Raw genomic sequence first — 17,395 nt, 5'->3', positions numbered from 1 at the left:
TCTGACTGCCAGGGAGAGTAATGCCCAGCTGACAACATTATCACCATCGTGCAGGAAATGCACCAGCTCCCACAACCTCACACATGAGTAGTGACACATAATAAAATATTCACAACAAATATATTCCCAGTTTAACTGCTATGTTACATTTGCACATTATTAAAATGACAAAGAATATATTCTGGTCAATACATTCAGGACCTGTGTTGGCACAACAATGCTTATTTATCAGTTTAGTGTAATCCTTGGTCCTGGGAACATAGATAATATGTGCAGGAGTAACCATTCGGCCTTTCGAGCCAGCACCGCCATTCAATATGATTATGGCTGATCATCCAAAATCAGTACCCTGTTCCTAACTTCTCCCCATATCCCTTGATTCCGTTAGCCCTAAGAGCTATATTCAACTCTCTTTTGAAAACATCCAGTGAATTGGCCTCCACTGCCTTCTGTGGCAGAGAATTCCACAGATTCACAACTCTCTGGGTGAAAAGGTTTTTCCTGATCTCAGTCCTAAATGGCCGACCCCTTATTCTTAAACTGTGGCCCCTGGTTCTGGACCCCCCCAAAATCGGGAACATTTTTCCTGCATCTAGCCTGTCCAATCCCTTAAGAGTTTTATATGTTTCTATCAGATCCCCTCTCGTTCTAAATTCCAGTGAATACAAGCCCAGTTGACCCATTCTTTCACCATACGTCAGTCCTGCCATCCCGGGAATTAACCTGGTGAACCTACGCTGCACACCCTCAATAGCAAGAATGTCCTTCCTCAAATTGGGAGATCAAAACCGCACACAATTATATTATGTCCTATATGAAAACAGAATACTAAAAATATTGCAAAACCTATTCGGTAATCTTCCAAGTTATACCGGACATATTTTATTTCCAAAATAATAAGATCGTCATTTCCTGAGAATTAGTTTTAACACTTATAATAATTAATGTGGAAATTAATGGAGTATTGCCAAGGGCACTGATAATTTGCTAATCATTTCATTTTAGGACATGATTATTGCCTTAATAGAAGTGTTTTGAAAATTTTGATCTTAAAAATGATTTACATTTGTCCTTGTCCAATTGGTTTGATGTAAATCTTTATCATCGTTCCTTTCAGAGATGTGGTGACTTGTGAAACAAAGGTGATGCAATAATAGAAAAAAAATTATGCTTAAATAGATCATTTGTCATTCAATTAAATTGACATCAATAACTACTCTTAAAATACAGTAATCCCATTACAGCAGTGTGGGAGAAATTATGTGAACTAGTGTGAAATTGTGTGAAGCAGTTAGCTCTCATTGGCACGGTGGTGCAGCGGTAGAGTTGCTGCCTTACAGCGAATGCAGCGCCGGAGACCCGGGTTCCATCCCGACTGCGGGTGCTGTCTGTACGGAGTTTGTACGTTCTCCCCTGTGACCTGCATGGGTTTTCTCCGAGATCTTCAGTTTCTTCCCACACTCCAAAGACGTACAGATTTGTTGGTTAATTGGCTTGGTGTATGTGTAAATTGTCCCTAGTGTGTGTAGGATAGTGTTAATGTGCGGGGATCGCTGGTCGGCGCGGACTTGGTTGGCTGAAGGGCTAGTTTCTGCGCTGTATCTCTAAACTAATCTAAACTAGTTTGTATGCCCCATATATCCCCTATGATACCATAGCAGCAGAGACATGGGTTCGATCCTGACCTCGTATGCTGTCTGTGTGGAGTTTGCATATTCTCTCTATAACTGTGTAGGTTTCCTTTTTTTTTAATCAAACATAATTTATTCAATTACGATGCAAAATAATATTTAGAAACAAAAACCATGGTAACACACCCACCATGATAATACAAAATCACCAAATTATCTAAGACACCAAATTTTCAAATAACTATAATACAATCCTTATTAAGGATGCATTCCCGTCTTATTGTCTCCGACTACGTTCTATCTCTGTCCCGCCCACTCCCCTGACATCAGTCTGAAGAAGGGTCTTGATCCAAAACGTCACCCATTCCTTCTCTCCAGAGATGCTGCCTGACCCGCTGAGTTACTCCAGCATTTTGTGTCTACCTTCGATTTAACCCAACATTTGCAATTCTTTCCCACACCACATATTCTATTATATAGATACTATATATTATATGGCATAACATGATATATGGTGTTATATATCATATATGCATAACATGGAATAATATAACTCAAGCCCAGGTAACACCCTGGTGAATTTTGGGCTAATGTCATCAGTATTAAAAAATATTGAACTGAGGGCATTTCAAAGAGGATTGTGTGCGATTAGCTCAGGCATGACAGCTTTCAGCTCATTTCTACAGATGAGCAGGGAGATTACCTGACACTTCCAATGAACTGGGTTCATTTATTGGGAAGATGGATTTACATGGCAGTTGCACGCGTGATGGTTCATTTAAATTAATGGAGTTTTACAATTGGTGTAGATAATTCCCCATCTTCCAGCAATGTTTTAAATTGCCGTAGAAAACTAGCAGCAACATTGATCGGTAAAACCCGCTTCCTTTGCTCCTAACTGATTTACACCGCGGGCTCCTGTGGGCCATTCATGTCTCACAGTCCCTGATAATTCCAGTAATTGTTCTTTGCTGCCTCCATCCACAATCTCAGCCACGTAAACGACATGCTTGGCAGCAGGGACTCAGCAAGGTTTCAATGAATGCATGTTTTTGTTCCAAGTCTCTCCATTGCTGAAGGATGTCAAGCCTGTTTCCATGGGAATGGGCAAAGAGTTCTGCAGCAATTTAACAATGCCCAAACCCAACATATTTGCAATGTTCCTTACCTCTGGAAAGGCTCTGCTCAAGACAGCTCTGCCCAAGACTGCAAGAAATTGCAGAGAGTTGCAGACATGGCCCAGCCCATCACACACACCACACTCCCCACCATTGATTCCATCTATACTTCACGCTGCCTCGGGTAAGCAGCCAACATGATGAAGGAACATATGTCTTCAGTCTGAAGAAGGGCCACAGCACATGTCAGAGGTTATGGGGAGAAGGCAGGAGAATGGGGTTAGGAGGGAGAGATAGATCAGCCATGATTGAATGGAGGTGTAGACTTAAGAGGCCGAATGGCCCAATTCGACTCCTATCATTTATGACCTGATGTGACCCGAAAGGTTACCTATCCATGTTCTCCAGAGATGCTGCCTGACCTGCTGAGTTACTCCAGCACTCTGTGAAACGTCACCTATCCATGTTCTCCACAGATGCTGCCTGACCCACTGAGTTACTCCAGCACTCTGTGAAATGTCACCTATCCATGTTCTCCAGAGATGCTGCCTGACCTGCTGAGTTACTCCAGCACTCTGTGAAACGTCACCTATCCATGTTCTCCACAGATGCTGCCTGACCCACTGAGTTACTCCAGCACTCTGTGAAACGTCACCTATCCATGTTCTCCACAGATGCTGCCTGACCCGCTGAGTTACTGTGTCCTCAACATAATGAAGGACCATTTTCACCTTGGTCAGTCCATCTTCTCCCCTCTCCCATCGGGCAAAAGATACAAAAGTACCCACCACCTGATTCATCAACTTCTGGCCCACGTTTATCGAGACTACTGAATCACACTCCCCTCCCCTAAGCCAGGGTGAATCCCGATCTAGACACAAAATAGTGGAGTGACTCAGCGGGACAGGCAGCATCTCTGGGGAGAAGGAATGGGTGATGTTTCGGGTCGAGATCCTTCTTCAGACGCAGTCCTGATCTTCCAGCCAACCTCATTGTGGACCTTGCACTTTTCTCTCTAGCTATAACATTGCAATGTTGTCAGACAATATTCTGCAGCCTTTTCTCGTTGCAAGACCTGTAGTACTTGTGCATGGCTTGATTGTACCCATGCATGGCATGATTTGCTTTGACAGATAGCATGCTCACTAAACCTTTTTGCTGCATGTTGGTATCTGTGACTATAATAAATCAATTCTTCATGGCTCAGTGAGATAGTGATCAGGCCTGTTCCCCAGGTCTTGAACCCCTCCCCCCCCCCTCCTCGATTTAAATGCCAGTTAATTAATGTCACAACGTATTAATGAATGAATGAATGAATGAGTTTATTGACCAAGTACGCATATACAAGGAATGTGACTTGGTTTTCCGCTCACAAATGACAACACAATCATACAGTTAACAATTAAGAATAAAGCATTAAAATATTTATGCTTTATATAAATAATAAAGCATATTCCATGCCTGGGTAACGTTCTGCTCAGAGGGAGTGAGATGCATCATTATTTACACATGTGTCCATGCCCGGATATCATCCGTTTAAACATCTCCCAATGCAACGTGAATTGGCACCATGCTCACAAGTGTTGTTCTACTTCACTGCCTTTGAATTATTCTCATCATGAAGTAACTTAGAAACTGCTGGAAACCCACACAGTATGAATTAGTTAATATTAACATGGCAGAAATGTTACTGACTAAAAATATGTAGGTTTATGTTGACTAGGATGATACTTTGTCCGTTGCTTTTTAAACATGTGTACCGGGAGAATCGTTTGCTGAGGACGGCAATTTTTAAATATCAGGCACCTTCCAAAGAAGAACCAGAGGACTTAGGTTTAAGGTGAGGGGAGAAAGACCCAACAGGAGCCTGAGGGGCAAGTTCTTTCCTACACAAAGGGTGGTGGGTGCATGGAATGAGCTGCCGGAGGAGGTAGTTGAGGCAGGGAATATCACAACATTTAAGAAACATTTAGACAGGTACATGCACAGGACAGGTTTAGAGGGATATGGAAAAAACAACAGGCAGATAGTGTTCTCCAGAGATGCTGCCTGACCCGCTGAGTTACTTCAGCACTCTGTGAAACGTCACCTATCCATGTTCTCCAGAGATGGTGCCTGACCCGCTGAGTTACTCCAGCACTCTGTGTCTGTCTTCTGAAAGGTAATCTTGCTTCTTAAGTCATACAGTGACTTCTAGTGACTTCAAATCAGTACTGCAGCCAGCTTTACACACACACTGTGCAGAGATCATTAAACTGATGCACTGCTGGAAATCTGAATTAAAACCACATTAGCCTCCAGCGTACAGCTTTGTTCTGCTTGCTGTGTAGTTTAAGTGTATTATGTTAATATTTTGGAACGTTTGTGAGTGTTTTATGATCTTAAGGTGCCGAACACTGGGCCTCTACTCACTGGAGTTTAGAAGGTTGAGGGGGGGACCTTATTGAAACTTACAGAATAATGAAAGACCTGGATAGAGTGGATGTGGAGAGGATGTTTCCACTGGATGGAGAGTCTAGGACCAGAGGGCACAGCCTCAGGATTAAAGAGTGCTCTTTTAGAAAGGAGGTTAGGAGGAACTTCTTCAGCCATGATTGAATGGCGGAGTGGGCTCGATGGGCTGTCTGGAACAACAGATAGACTAGAAGCTGTCTGAAAGATGTTGCCACTTCTCATCAATTATTTCCCCATTAAATGAAATGATATTTTCTTCAGTTTAATCTTTTATCTCACAATGGCCGGCACGATGGTGCAGCGGGTAGGGCTGCTGCCTCACAGCGCCAGAGACCCAGATTCCATCCTGACCTCGGGTGCTGTCTGTGTGGAGTTTGCACGTTGTCCCTGTGACCCTGTGAATTTCCTCCAGTTTCCTCCCACATCCCAAGGGCGCCCTCTGTAAAGTGCCCCCTAGTGTGTAGGGAGTGGATGAGAAAGTGCAAACAACATAAAACTAGTGTGAACGGGTGATCGATGGTCAGCGTGGACTTGATGGGCCGAAGGGTTTGTTTCCATGCTGTATCAGTCATGCATGAAAAAGAAAGCTTCTTACCATATCTCGGTACAGATGACAGTAATAAACTAAATGAAACTAGCTGCAAATCTTTGTGAAAATATTTGCAAACGTGAATGTGTGTTTTGTGCATCTGTGGGAACATTCCATGTAAAGGATAGAACGGAACTTGACAAAAAGAGTTGAAACCAGACTGACGATGGGTTTTGTTTGTTTTGTTTGATTTACAATACTAACAATACTAACAATACTATTTACAATATGAAATTATTCAAAATAAACACACCACCATAGAACAAATAGTACAAATATTCTTAAATCACTATTTCCCCATGCTTATTGACAATAGACAATAGACAATAGGTGCAGGAGGAGGCCATTCGGCACTTCGAGCCAGCACCGCCATTCAATGTGATCATGGCTGATCATTCTCAATCAGTACCCCGTTCCTGCCTTCTCCCCATACCCCCTGACTCCACTATCCTTAAGAGCTCGATCTAGCTCTCTCTTGAGGATGCATTCCACCCCCCGCGATCCCGGAAATCCCCCCAGTGTGCCCGTGGACAGCGCGTGGTCCCTCTCTAACCCCACCCGGGCAAGGACGTAACCCCAGAAAAGGGGCAGGCAGCCGTTCGGGCAGAGCCCTCTTCCGCCTGGCGCCGTGACTCGCGGATGGCCAGCTTGGCCAGGCCCATGAGCAACCCAACCAGGACATCTTCAGCCCCCCCCCACCCTTTCCCCTACGCACAGGGTGTCCAAAGATGAGGGTGGTGGGTGTGAAGTGCAAGTACAGTGGTTGTGGCCTGGACTTTGGAGATTGGGCTGCGGTTTCTAACGATCAGGTGTTTTCTTTCTGCAGGCAGCAACCAGGACGAGATGAGCCAGCCGAGTCGGGTTGTCCAAACACACTCGTACAGGAACTGCGAGCCGGTGGAGATGACGTATCAGGCTGGACAGCTCCAGCCGGCTATCCGCGTGGCCGACCTGCTGCAGCACATCACGCAGATGAAGTGTGGGAAAGGGTACGGCTTTAAGGAAGAGTACGAGGTGAGTCCACGCGCGTACTCAGCACACAGCGTGGGGAGGGAGGAACTGCAGAGGCTGCTTTAAACGGACCACACACACAAAACACTGGAGAGTAACTGGAGTAACTCATACGATATGATACCATACAATACGATAGAACTTTATTTATCCCAGGAGGGAAATTGATCCCAGGAGGGAAATACAAGATACATGAAACATGAAGTTAAAGTAATGAGTGGAAAGGCTTGGGGGGTGTGCAAAGATTGGGGACCGGGGGTGGGGAGGGAGAGTCAGTCTGCCCCACGACAGAAGGGGGAGGAACTGTTCGGCTGGGTTAGGGTTACAACCCAACCGTATGAATATTGATTTCTCTAACTTTAAGTCACCCTTGCATCCCGTCTCTCTCCGTCCCTCTCACACCCTGGTCATCGTACTAGTTTCACTGTCATTCTGTTGAGATTCACTGTCTGTATAATTCGTTATCACCTACCCCACAACCAACAATGGACCATTTTAGGCTCTACCTATCCTTGATTATCTTTGCTTTTTGCATATCTTCCATTCATTTGTCCTGTATCTCTCGTTCCCCGCTCCCCTGACTCTCAGTCTGAAGAAGGGTCCCGACCCGAAACATCACCTATTCCTTCTCTCCAGAGATGCTGCCTGAGCCTCTGAGTTACTCCAGCTTTTTGTGTCTGTCTTCATATTCATCAGAGTTCCTTCCGCGATGTGTGAAGCGCACAGTCTTAAAATGAAAGATCCATAAGTTACAATCCGCAAGGAGTAAACTCCCCCAGGACAGGATAACAAAGTGAAATACGTGGAATATGTGCGAGGCTTTCAGCTTTATGTTGCCTTGAGGGACAGATGTGGAGAAACTGATGAAATCACAGCTCCATGATATTTCTCACAGGAGCAACTGTACAAATGAGTTGCATTTGCAATGTTGTGATTGCATCAGCGTGGGTGTGAAATCACATATCACACCCAGAAATCACAACCTGCACAGGAGAGCATGACTGGTGAAAGATGCAACGCCCACAGATCACATATAATAGTGATGGATGGATTAATTATTTGATTGATTGATTAATTGATTGACTATTTGATTGATTTATCGATTGATCGATCGGTCGATCGATTGGTTGGTCGATTGATTGATTGATTGATTGGTTGGTTGGTTGGTTGATTGATTGATTGATTGATTGATTGATTGATTGATTGATTGATTGATTGATTGATTGATTGATTGATTGATTGATTGATTGATTGATTGATTGATTGATTGATTGATTGATTGATTGATTGATTGATTGATTGATTGATTGATTGATTGATTGATTGATTGATTGATTGATTGATTGATTGATTGATTGATTGATTGATTGATTGATTGATTGATTGATTGATTGGTTGGCTGGTTGGTTGGGTGGTTGGTTGGGTGATTGATCGATCAATTGGCCGATTGATTGGTCAATTGGTTAATCAATTGATTAAAAGATACAACATGGGAATGGGCCCTTGTACGCACTGAGTCCACGCCGACTATCAATCGCCGTTCACACTAGTTCTATGTTATCCCATTTTCACGTCCACTCCTTGCACCCCAGGGTCAATTTAAAGAGGCCGATTAATCTACAAACCCGCACATCTTTGGGATATGGGAGGAAACCGGAGCACCCGGAGGAAACCCATGTGCTCACAGGGAGAACGTGCAAACTCCACACAGTCTGTACCCGAGGTTAGGATGGAATCCGGGCACTGGCGCTGTGAGGCAGCAGCTCTACCCGCTGCACCACTGTGCCGCCCTTTTTGGGCGGATTCTGGGCCAGTTGGCTGCTTGTGTCACCTCAGCTTTGTACTGTAAAGGCTTGCTCCACCACCAGTACAATACGATACGATGTGATATGATAGAATAACATTCTACCGTATCATATGGTATTGTACTGCTGACGGAGCAAGTCTTTAGTTGCCTCAAATCTGATCGAGCACAGACATGCGGACACCACGATATTACTGTTGGCAACACCATCTGCTGCATGTTTAACGGGGATGTGCAATATTTCTTGAATAGCGGCAACAGGAAACTATTATCAACGGTAATTGTTAGGCTAAGTTACACATGACCCTCAGTGCCTTGTGTCTGTCAGGACATCATCTCTAAAAAGTTTTAAACTAGCCTGTTAAAATTTTTAATACCAAAAGATGACTAAAGCTAAAAAGATAAAATATATTAAGTAAGTTAGGCAGTCAGGCCCACAAACAGTTTAAGCAGCTTGTAGAACAATGACCTGCCATAGACAGCAACTGCTAGGAATGATATTTGTCCCGGCAACTTTATATCTACAACAAATGCACAATTAATCATAAGAATAACTGACATTAATATTGATGGATGGATGGATGGACCATTTATGGCATTTGTGAATTTTTAGTTAATAACAACTTCTAATAAATAATAACAACTTCTACCAGAACATTAACAGGGCGATACCTCAGGGTTAGTAACATGGTAAGACAGTGACTGTATCTAAAGACTTACGAATCAATACGATACGATACGATACGATACGATAGAACTTTATTTATCCCAGGAGGGAAATTGAATTCTGCCAACACTCATAAAACACAATAAGATATGTGAAACATGAATTTAAAGTGATGTGGAATAGATTGGGGATGTGCAAAGATTGGGGTGGGGGGTGGGGTGGGGGGGGGGTCAGTCTCGGTCTACCCCACGACAGAAGGGGGAGGAGTTGTACAGTTTGATATCCACAGGGTTGAAGGATTTCCTGTGGCATTCTGTGCTGCATCTTGGTGGAACCAGTCTGTTGCTGAAGGTACTCCTCAGGTTGACCAGTGTGTCATGGAGGGGGCGAGCTTACATCCCTCATTTTAAAATTAGTCACTGCTACCTTTTTCATACCGGTACTTCCAAATAATGTTATATTTTATACCCTGTGTTCAAGTATATTTCCAAACAGAATCACAAGTTGCTCGAGGTGAACTCACAGTTTATAAGTGAATGTGAGTCAATGAATGTCATTTAGAGCTCTCTGTCATTTAAGAATAAATTGACATCCCCAGCTCCCGACTGAAGACTGCTTTTGGGATAATAAAACCTGGCACCGCAGTGCCAAGGCAATTTCCCTGCTCTCCAGGCAATGCGCCGTGCGGCAAAATGTAATCAATCAATTTACATTAAAATTGCACTGGAGTTTTCTTTTAAAAGATTAATACGCAGTTTGAACGTTTGAACAGTGCGTGGAAACGTCCTGTTTATGGCAGTTCGGTCGGAAATCCCAGAAGATTGACCCAAAGCATTCACGTTGTAATTTGTCAAGAATTTTGACTCCTTGAATCGTGACAGCACGAGTGAATGAATCAGCGCTAACAATGCATGACCTGTCCGCACTACAATATACGAGATGATATATCAATTGGTTTCGTTTTAAAACAATGAGCTGGGATTGAGTGTACATTTGTGCTGCCCAATTGCTCGTTATTCCACTTACAGAGGAGAGAGAATATGTTGTCTCAATTCTCCCCATAATCTATCCGAGCTGGGCGATGTTATGAGGCTCCGTACATGCACAATGCCTGAGGAAACCTTTGCCAATGCTATTCCACCTTCATTTGACAGGGTAATTTCACCACTACAATGCAAAAGGATTTTTTTTAAATAATCGGTTCATTTTTTAATTACTTGCAGACAGAGAGTGGCACACCATGGAAACAAACCCTTCTGCCCAGCTCACCCATGCCAACAGAAAGAGACAGTGATATTACTGAAGGCAAGGCAGTAGGAATTATTTTTTAAATGCCAGCCACATTGGGGTAGGAAGGAACTGCGGATGCTGGTTTAAACCAAAGATAGACACAAAATGGTGGAGTTACTCAGTGGGACAGGCAGCATCTCTGGAGAGAAGGAATGGGCGATGTTTCGGTTCGAGTCTGAAGCAGGATCTCGATCTGAAACGTCACCCATTCCTTCTCTCCTGTCCCGCTGAGTTACACAAGCTTTTTGTGTCTGTGTATGATGTAGATTGTGTGGATCAATTATTGATTCCAATAACTCCGCTGATTCACCATCAAATCGCCCATGGGTATCTTATTATAGTGGTTACAGTGTGTGATGTCAACATGATTTATAGACATAGAGTCATGGCACAGAAACAGGCCCTTCAGCCCAACTCTTCCCTGCCGACAAAAATGCCCCGTCTCAGCTAGTCCCATTTGCTCACGTCTCAAGTCAAGACCGTGTAATCGGCAAATGTACCGACAATGAAATATGGTATTCTTGTTTGCTGCAGCTCCACAGCTCCATAAACACAATGCTCATGGATGATGTATGATAAACAAAAAAAACATTCATTTAATGTTCCTATATCTGTGTATTTTGCATCGTTTAGTTTAGTTAGAGATACAGCGCGGAAAAAGGCCATTTGTCCGACACAGTCCGCACCGACCAGCGATCCCCGCACATTAATACTATCCCACCCCAGCGACAATTTGTTTTACAATTACTCCAAGCCAATCAACCTACAAACCTGTACGTCTTTGGAGTGTGGGAGGAAACCAAAGTTCTTGGAGAAAACCCACGCAGGTCACGGGGAGAACGTACAAACTCCATACAGACAGCACCCGTAGTCAGGATTGAACCCGGGTCTCTAGTGCTGCAACTGCTGTAAGGCAGCAACTCTACCGCTGTGCCACACACCGTGTCTTACAGGTCTTTCTTAGATTTTCTTTTCCATTTACTACTCAGCAAACATAAGACCCCTTGTTGATTGCAACCTGTAAACATAAGACAGGACTTGCACTGTTTAGGCAACGGAACAATGAAATTCTTTCTTACAAATGTTTGACAGATCTGTGAATGCAATAACACACAGATGTTGAGAAATACAATGAATGAATAACCATAATACTGAGTAACCGTAACAGGGCCGAAACAAAGTCGGTAGTGCAACCAAAGGCACAGGCCATGGTAGACCACAGTTGCTGAGGTCAGTGTTGTGCGGTGTTCGAGAGCCTGATGGTTGCTGGGAAGAAGCTGTTCTTGAACCTGGAGGTCACGGTTTTCAGGCTCCTGTACCTTCTCCCCGATGGTAGCAGAGAGATGAGAGAGTGGCCAGGGTCATAGGGTCATAAGTGATTGGAGTAGAATTAGACCATTCGGCCCATCTTTGACTACTCTGCCATTCAATCATGGCTGGTCTATCTCTCCCTCCTGACCCCATTCCCCTGTCTTCTCCCCATAACCTCTGTCTCTACCCAGGGGTGGTGTGGGTCTCTGATGATAAAAGGTTTCCAATCCCCTTCCAAGAAAGTCTACAGGTGAATGTTAATAAAATGCCTGTTTATGTATTGGGAATAACAGCCACTGATTGAAGTGCAGGAATTAGCTCTTGACATATAATTTTCAAGGCCAGAGTTCTGAGAGTGGCAATGAGTGATAGCAGTAAATTGACTTGGCCTCCGCAGCCTTCTCTGGCAAAGAACTCCACAGATTCACCACCCTCTGACCAAAGAAATGTCTCCTTTCATCCTTCCTAAAGGAATGTCCTTTAATTTTGAGGCTATGACCTCTAGTCAATAGACAATAGGTGCAGGAGGAGGCCATTCGGCCCTTTGAACCAGCACCGCTATTCAATGTGATCATGGCAGATCATTCTCACTCAGTACCCCGTTCCTGCCGTCTCCCCGTATCCCCTGACTCCGCTATCCTTAAGAGCTCTATCTTGAAGGCATTCAGAGAATTGGCCTCCACTGCCTTCTGAGGCAGAGAATTCCACAGATTTACAACTCTCTGACTGAAAAAGTTCTAGACTCTCCCACTAATGGAAACATCCACTCTATCCGAGCCTTTTATTATTCTGTACGTTTCAATGAGGCCCCCCGTCATCCTTCTAAACTCCAGCGAGTGCAGGCCCAGTGCCGAAAAACGCTCATCATATTTTGAGTATCTGTTTCTATTTGTGACCTTGCGTAGCAACAGAGATGGTTGCTATGCAGCTACACACAGATACAACTCACCAGTGGCGATCTTCTCTTCATTGTCTTCAATATTATCTCTGGAAAATAAAGCTGAGGGACAAGGATAATGACCATATACATCCTTCACACGATGCACATGGGTCTGTAAACAATTGCGATTGTATCCGGCTTTGCCCTGGTGGGTTTGGGAGAGTGGTGCAGCACTCTGACTTCGGTCGAAACTGACAAAGATACCAAAACTTATTTATCATTCTCAATTTTCATGACTCCTGTGAGACGTATAAAAAAATCTCTGAACATTCATTGAACTAAAACACACCGAGTGCAGATTGGAGAGGCTTGTGATAGACACAAAGTGCAGATGCTGGTTTAAATCGAAGGTAGACACAAAATGCCGGAGTAACTCAGCGGGACAGGCAGCATCTCTGGAGAGAAGGAATGGGTGACGTTTCGGGTCGAGACCTTCTTCAAGAGGCTGCACGTACCTTGGTTTTCCTCTCCATTCTGCACTGGGGGCTTCACGAGGAACAGGAACGGATCGTTGCAGAAGGTGCAGGACCTCAGAGCAGAGCCTGGATCTGATGATGACCAACAGCAACACATGGTTACATAGCTGCCTGTCATGGGCTTGGTCTCCTCAGTGCAGCAAAGGGCAGTGATTCCAGAATGTTGAGTCTTCGGGTCACAGAGCTGGAGACCAATAAAACAAGCCCTTCGACCCAATACGCCCATGTTAACTAATTTGCCAGATTGAGCTAGTCCCACTTCCCTCCCCTACCATCCCCTTCGCCTTTTCTTCCTTCTCCAGAAGGCTTTCCAGGCCAAGTCAGTGGATATTTTTAAGGCAGAGATAGATAGATTCTTGATTAGTACGGGTGTCAGCGGTTATGGGGAGAAGGCAGGAGAATGGGGTTAGGAGGGAGAGATAGACCAGCCATGATTGTATGGCAGAGTAGACTTGATGGGCCGAATGGCCTAATTCTACTCCTATTCCTTACGACTTTATGACCTAAAGCGTATTCCCTCTCCCCAGCACACGACTGAAGAGCCGAGAAACTGCAGGTAACTCCTGCCCTGCCCTGCCCTGCCCTGCACTGTGATATTTTCTATGATTTCAGTGGCATTTCTCGTGAAATTTCCGAATGTATAATGATCTCCTTGCTAAGAATAGCCAGGAGGTTCGACCAGCAGCGAAACGTTATTATGTGTGGTCCGATTATATTAAATGTAGGATGACTTTCTCTGATGTGTCCAGATAAAATGCAAGAGCTTTAAACAAATAGATCTTTTTTTTAAGAAGAGCTCCTTCTATGATTAATGTGTAGCTGTAATGCTTTCATTTTCACTGACAAGCAAGCACATTTCTGTAATCGCCTTCTTCAGATTTTGTCAGTGAACAAAAAGGCCTTAAAATTAAATCAGGCACGCTGCGGCTTTGAACTTGTTGCAGGTTTATAACTCTCCAGTTTAAAGAACTATTAGGTAACGCAGATAACCTAAATGCATGTGGTTAAAGTCTTGTCAACCTAGCCAAGTATTTTCAGACTTTGCTGGCTTTACCTTGCACTAAGCATTATTCCCCCATCTTCTTCTTGCGTTTGAGGCAGCAGACGTTATGTAACGCCCTCCAGGCGCTGTAGCCAAGAGTGGCGATCCCGTGTGTGTGGCTCTCGGTGCAGGCGGCCAGGGTAGAACCAGGGGTCTTCAGTGGGAGCTGTCACTTTGGTGAGTCTCATAGAGCAGGATTGCAGTGACTTTGTGGGTCTGTGGCAGATGTTCAATGATGGTGATCTTCGCCTTGGTGAGGCCTTCCGCATTCAGCTGCAGCAGGGTGATGCCATGCGGTTCGACATCCGTAGGTGCCCGCCCTAAGAAGAGCGCATGCTCCGGGTTGGCGCCAAGCTGCAGCGACTGAGGTTGCATTTGGGCTGCAAACTGTTGTTGTTTGTTCGTTGTTATTTCTGCTATTTCTGCCTCTGCTTCTGCTGTCTCTGTTTGTTGTCGTTGGCCTGACCGAGGTCAGTTGACAGGGCTCACCACGAGGAGGTCGACAACGTGAGCCCCTTTCCCTCATCATGTACCTGTACATTGTAAATGGCATTTGTAATCATGTCTTGTCCTTTTAGTTTTGTTTAGTTTAGTTTAGAGATACAGCACGGAAACAGGCCCTTCGGCCCACCGGGACCGCACCGACCAGCGATCCCCGCACATTAACACTACCCCTACAAACACTCGGGTCAATTTACACATACACCAGGCCAATTAACCTACACACCTGCACGTCTTTGGAGTGTGGGAGGAAACCAAAGATCTCGGAGAAAACCCACGCGGTCACGGGGAGAACATACAAACCCCGTACAGACAGCGCCCATAGTCTTTCTGCCGACCGGATAGCACGCAACAAAAGCTTTTCACTGTACCTCGGTACACGTGACAATAAACTGAATTGAACTATGCATTTAGTACTATTGGTCCAATTCTGCTCCTTTGTGCTCTTGGTATTGGTGAGGTGAGGAGATGGGCGGCACGGTAGCGCAGCGGTAGAGTTGCTGCTAGTGGGTGTAGGATAGTGTTAATGTACGGGGATCACTGGGTGGCACGGACTTGGAGGGCCGAAAAGGCCTGTTTCCGGCTGTATATATATGATATGATATGATATGAGAGTGCGTGTGTGGAGCGTTATCCGGTCAGCTGTCTACATCTTGACACCTGTGTGGTAACAGCTCAGACCATACTTCACTGGATGTGAAATATGTGAAATAGTGAACAACAATTCACTGGATGTGTTCAAGAGAGAGTTAGATTCAGCTCTTAGGGCTAACGGAATCAAGGGATATGGGGAGAAAGCAGGAACGGGGTACTGATTCTGGATGGTCAGCCACGATCATATTGAATGGGACAGGCAGCATCTCTGGAAAGAAGGAATGGGTGGCGTTTCGGGTCGAGACCCTTCTTCAGTCTGGAGAAGGGTCTCGATCAAAAATGTCACCCATTCCTTCTCTCCAGAGATGCTGCCTGCCCCGCTGAGTTACTCCAGCGTTTTGTATCTATCTTCGGTTTAGACCAGCATCTGCAGTTCCTTCCTATACAAGTAGTTAAGGCAGGGACTATAACGACGTTTAAAAGACACTTGGGCAAGTACATGGATAGGAATCGACCAGAGGTATATGGGCCAATCGCAGGCAAATGGTACAGCTTAGACTGGGCACCAGGGGGCGCTGCACGATGGCTGCCTCGCCAACGGTCTGCCTCGTCTTTTTCTTTCTTTTTTTGTTTTTAGTTTGTTGTGAAATATATGTGTTAGTTTATCTTTAGTTTTTGTATTATGTGGGGGGTGGTGGGGGGTGGTGGGGGGGCTGGGGGAAACGTTTGTTATCTCCTTCCTCGACGGAGACTTTTTCCGTGTTGTATCTCCGTCTGCACTTCGGCCTAACATCGTGGAGCTGCCGGCCTCTTGCTGGGACCTTGGCAACTCTAGCCAGTGGAGCCTGCGGACTTTAACACCGTGAGTTGGCCATCCCTTTGCCAGGGACTTGACTTGAATCACGTGGATCCCTTTGCCTTGGACTTGAACAATGTGGAGCTGGCGGTCCCTGGTTAGAGACCAACTTTGGGAGCTCCAAGCCACGGGAGCTTCGACCGGCCCAACGCGGGAGCTTCGATCGCCCCGACATGGGAGCTTCGATCGCCCCGACTGCGGATAGTTCGACTGCCCCGACCGCGGAAGAAAAGGAGGAAAGAAGATAAGACTTTATTGCCTTCCATCTCAGTGGGGAACGTGGAGGAGCTGCTGCGGTGGATGTTTACGTCAATCTTTTATGTATTTGTGTGTCTTGGTGCTTTTTTGGTATGGCTGTATGGCAAAGCAAATTCCTCGTATATGGTGCAAAACATAGACAATAGACAATAGGTGCAGGAGGAGGCCATTCGGCCCTTCGAGCCAGCACTAACATCGTGGCCATACTTGGCTAATAAATTACAATTATGATTATGATTATTATTATGATCTTGGTCGGTGTGGGTGAGTTGTGCTGAAGGGCCAGTCTCTGTGCTGAATGACTATGACTCGATGAATGGTTTGGATTGAAGTCCAATTTCAAAGAGTCATCCCAGTCAGATGAACCGTACAACCCCATGGCAGTCACCGCATGGAGTAGGTGCAGCAACACACCTTGCAATGGTTACAACAACAGAAGCGCTCAGCAATTAGAAATGGTCCTTAATCTGCTGACTCGGCTAAAAGTCCAAGTGATAAAGAACCTCGGTGAACAATAATGGAAAAATTAACTTCTGATAACAATTGAATATCTTGCAATAAGATGCCATCAAAATTTTAAAAAACTATTGGTGCTGCTGGGAAGACATTTCTTGACATCAATAAACGTTTCTTGCTGAAAGATTGAACAATATAATAGGAATTTTTAAAGTATTATTGACAGTTTTTTACTCTATTCTTCCTTTTCAAGAGTTTGTATCTGTCTTACTTCAATACAATCGAGAACATTATTCAGCAGTTGAGGGGATGAGTTCAGTGCTGGATAATTTTGTGAGTTTTCTGTTGTCATGGTGATTCGCCCTTTATGATATGCTCCTGCTTCCAATTTACATCA

At 44.8% G+C, this 17,395-nt stretch overlaps 1 protein-coding gene across 5 annotated transcripts in view; it reads left to right on the top strand.

The window, feature by feature from the left end:
* Positions 1 to 17,395, top strand: part of LOC144604575 (receptor-type tyrosine-protein phosphatase T-like) — a 607,863-nt gene that overhangs the window by 527,671 nt on the left and 62,797 nt on the right. For all 5 annotated transcript variants that reach the window (XM_078419174.1, XM_078419171.1, XM_078419169.1 and 2 more), the window contains one exon: positions 6,619 to 6,806. In XM_078419174.1, the coding sequence (XP_078275300.1) occupies positions 6,636 to 6,806 (171 nt within the window). In that variant the 5' untranslated portion in view covers positions 6,619 to 6,635. The remainder of the gene's footprint in view (positions 1 to 6,618; positions 6,807 to 17,395) is intronic.

The sequence above is a fragment of the Rhinoraja longicauda genome, chromosome 22 (assembly GCF_053455715.1).
Source record: "Rhinoraja longicauda isolate Sanriku21f chromosome 22, sRhiLon1.1, whole genome shotgun sequence".
Lineage (NCBI taxonomy): Eukaryota > Metazoa > Chordata > Chondrichthyes > Rajiformes > Arhynchobatidae > Rhinoraja > Rhinoraja longicauda.
This window is presented reverse-complemented; position numbering and strand designations above follow the sequence as displayed.